The sequence below is a fragment of the Rhagoletis zephyria genome, unplaced genomic scaffold (assembly GCF_001687245.7).
Source record: "Rhagoletis zephyria isolate East Lansing unplaced genomic scaffold, Rhagoletis_zephyria_1.1 Rzeph_scaffold_33970, whole genome shotgun sequence".
Classification (NCBI taxonomy): Eukaryota; Metazoa; Arthropoda; class Insecta; order Diptera; family Tephritidae; genus Rhagoletis; species Rhagoletis zephyria.
Genome location: NW_016191025.1, coordinates 1 through 3,652, shown reverse-complemented (window position 1 = coordinate 3,652; position 3,652 = coordinate 1). Strand labels below are relative to the sequence as shown.

Here is a 3,652-nt window from a genome sequence, read left to right as displayed (position 1 = left end):
CACAAACAATTCCCGATTTCGTTCATCACATACTCTACTTTGACAACTTTTATACATCATTGCCTCTGTTGGTATATTTGCGAGCTCGTGGAATTTATAGTTTAGGCACAGTGAGAGGTAACTGGGTTTTCAGGAGATTTTGTTGGTAAAAGTACATAATTATATTTTTATTTACAGCTAACCGCATACCAGGTTGCAAGCTACCGACCGACGGCGAGGTCCGCAAAGAGAGTAGAGGATTTTCCACCGAATACATGACCTCAGNAGTACATGATTATATTTTTATTTACAGCTAACCGCATACCAGGTTGCAAGCTACCGACCGACGGCGAGGTCCGCAAAGAGAGTAGAGGATTTTCCACCGAATACATGACCTCAGTTCAAGGAATCGATCTGAATACGGTTTTATGGAAGGATAACAAATGTGTGCGCCTGGCATCTACATATGTTGGTATTGAACCATTTTTGAGAGCCAATCCTGATTTGCAAACAGCGAAGGTGTCCCGATATGATAGTAAACAAAAACACTTCATCGAAATAAACTGTCCGCAAATCATACGGGAATACAATGCTCACATGGGTGGAGTCGACCTGATGGACAGTCTTATGGGTCGCTACCATATTCAGGCTAAAAGTCGAAATATTATGATGCGACTTTTCTATCATTTTGTGGATATGGCGGCTACGAATGCCTATATTTTGTACAAACGTGTGCGTGCTGAGAAAGCAAACGATTCCAGCAATGTATCCCAAGAAGAACAACAATACAACCTTCCGCAATTCCGTGAGGAAATAGCTGCAGGTCTTGTTTCTTTCAAAGAAAAACGGCCTGTAGGTAGGCAGTCATCTGTGCAAGGTATCGATCGCTCGGTATCTCAACAGCCTAGCCCCTCAATAATTGGAAGAAGAGCTGTTCATCAAGTTGATGATGTTCGATTCGATGGCCAAGATCATTTCCCGATTTGGATGGATAGAAAAGGGAAAAAACGGTGCAAATATTGTAAGAAATCAGACACACAAGTCACTTGTTCCAAGTGTGACCTTCATTTATGTTGTACAGCTGATAAAAATTGTTTTTGGGATTACCATCACAAAAATTAATAACTGTTAGGTTATTCCTTACCCTAGTCATGCCTCGAAGTCAAATGAAATTGATTAATTTTAAGAAAATTGCCTGAATAACTTATTTTTCCTAATAAAATTGTTTTAAAAACATGTCTACAAAATTTCAATTTTATTCACGCGCAAACCGGCAAGACCGTCCTGAGACGGTGTTGATTATTTCTCACATAACAATAATTCCACACAAAATTTTTATCTGAAAACCCAATCTTAAGGATATTTTGCCTATATTTACATGCACACAAAATATCAGCTTGATCTGAGCATTTTTACGAGTTTGCCCGTTTGAGGGTTAAGGTCATAAAATTGTTCAATAAAAAGTAAAGGTTAAAAGCGTTTTGAAATATTCGTTGGTATAATAAGAGCAAATAATATATTTCCTACTAGTTTAAAAACATTTTGGTTATGTTACAAACGTCTAAAAATGTATTAGCTGTTATTTACGTTTACAAATTTTAAGACTTTAACACATTACGACGTTTAACACGCCTTGTGAATGTCCCATATATGTTTGCCAATTTAGCTATATCGTTGTATATTTGGGTAAAATTTAAATATATTTCACTGTTCAATATTGGAGTTGGTGTGAAACAAAAATTTACGATTTATTGTTAGTATGCAAATGAGAACAACAATTATCAACTTATTGAGCATTCGCCTCATTTCATTAAAAAACCAAAGACATTTTGCTTGGTAAAATTTTGATTCTAAGAAGAAAAGGTTTTTAAACAAACAAAAAGTTAATAATAAAATTTGAAGGATTTTAGATAAATTTAGTTATGATTTTTTATCAATTTCAAGTTTTCGTTTGGAATAATTTTCATGAACTAATCTATTAAGAGATCTTCTTGGAAAATTACCGTACATCCCATATCTATTAAAATTTTGACATCCTCACTTTGTGGAAAAATAAGTTCAAGATACAAGTTTATGTGCAAAAAATATATTAAACACTAAAAGCCTCCTAATATTTATGGAACTTATAATAGATACCTTTTTATTTCATTGTCCAGACTTTATGAATAGCCTACCCTATAAGTAATAGTAGAAATACCGAATTAGTAAGTTCAGTCAAGACGTGAATCCAAAGATACATAAAATAAATAAAAGCTGTTTTAATTAATATTACACAAATTGTAAACTGTTAAAACTAAGCGCACTTGTGTACGGAGATTTTAAATTCTATTTAGTTCCCAAAATGCCTGTTTGCAGCAGATAACAATAAAAATGCACTTCAACCCAGTGGGAAAAAGTAATGTATAGTGATCGAAAAAATAATCGGTAAAACAGCCGTTTTCACATTCGAAAATGTATTATTTTCCCCACGCCGATGTCCTAGGAAAAGTGGGGAATTCATTTTTGCATTACCAGTAATGCAAGAATGAATGTGATTTAGTATGAAATTTTTGCGAGTTTTTGGATACATTAGAATTCTGATTACATATTAAACAGAAATAGATCTAGAACTCATTAGAAATACATTATATTATTTATCACGCATGTAATGCATTACCACTTTTCCCACTGGAAATTGCTAAGAATGATGAAGGAAATCGATTCAGACATCCTGCTAAACTGGCCCTGCATGCACAAATCAAGCTAAAGTAAATTAAGGGGCTATTAAAGTATTATGTAATTACCAGTGAGAAGAGGGGGTCTTTGGTTTGCTTATTTTTGATGACAAGGGGCAACAATTATCCAAATAAAATATTAATTACTAGGGAAGACAAAAATATGTACAAAAAACTTAATTATATGATCATTAAAATGACTCCAAAATATTAAAAATATGCTTGATATAAATATGCCTCAAAAATTTATACAATCCTTACTAATATTATAATTCCGAAAGTGAGTTTGTTTGTTTGCTACGCTTTCATGCTTTAACTATTCAACCGATCATCATGAAATTTTGTACACTGCTGTTATTTAGCCCAACTTAAAATATAGGATACATTTAATCTCGATTAGGCAAGAGGGCGTGGCACCACAGATACAAACGGAATTTCTCATACTGCATTTCTCAGGAAATATTTTTGGTAGATTACTGGAACTTGGTATGGAGATATATAAAATCATTCTCTACTCATGGATGAGGGCTGCCACCTTTTAAAAAAATCTAATTCAACTTCAATTAAGGAAGTTATTTATTTGAAAATTATATTAAAAAAATGGATGTCACGAGGCTTAAAAAAGCTGTAGTTTAATATATTTTGAAAAGCGTTGCCACCTGTTTGAAAAGTAAAATTTAAATTAATTATACGCAAGCCATCTGAAGAATTAAAATATGGTTGTCAAACAAAATATTGTTAAGAAACCTTTAGTTTTAAGGTTTTGAATAATATTGAAGTCTTTCACAAGGGTTGCCACCTTTTTAAAAATTCAGTTTTAGTTTAAATGAAATATTATAATACTAGCAGACACGGTGAACTTCGTCCCGCACAAAATATTTTTTTATACCCGAGCGCACTTGTGCACATAACGGTTGTTTGTAACAGGCAAAACGAATCGAGATAGATATAGACAAATG

The 3,652-nt window shown here is 33.2% G+C and overlaps 1 protein-coding gene across 1 annotated transcript; it reads left to right on the top strand.

Moving 5' to 3' along the window:
• Window positions 1–369: 369 nt before the first annotated feature.
• LOC108354189 (uncharacterized) lies at window positions 370–1,000 on the top strand (the record flags this gene model as incomplete). Its single annotated transcript, XM_017605379.1, has 1 exon — window positions 370–1,000. A coding segment is annotated over exon 1 (631 nt), but the record flags the coding sequence as incomplete, so codon positions are not given.
• Window positions 1,001–3,652: the final 2,652 nt, after the last annotated feature.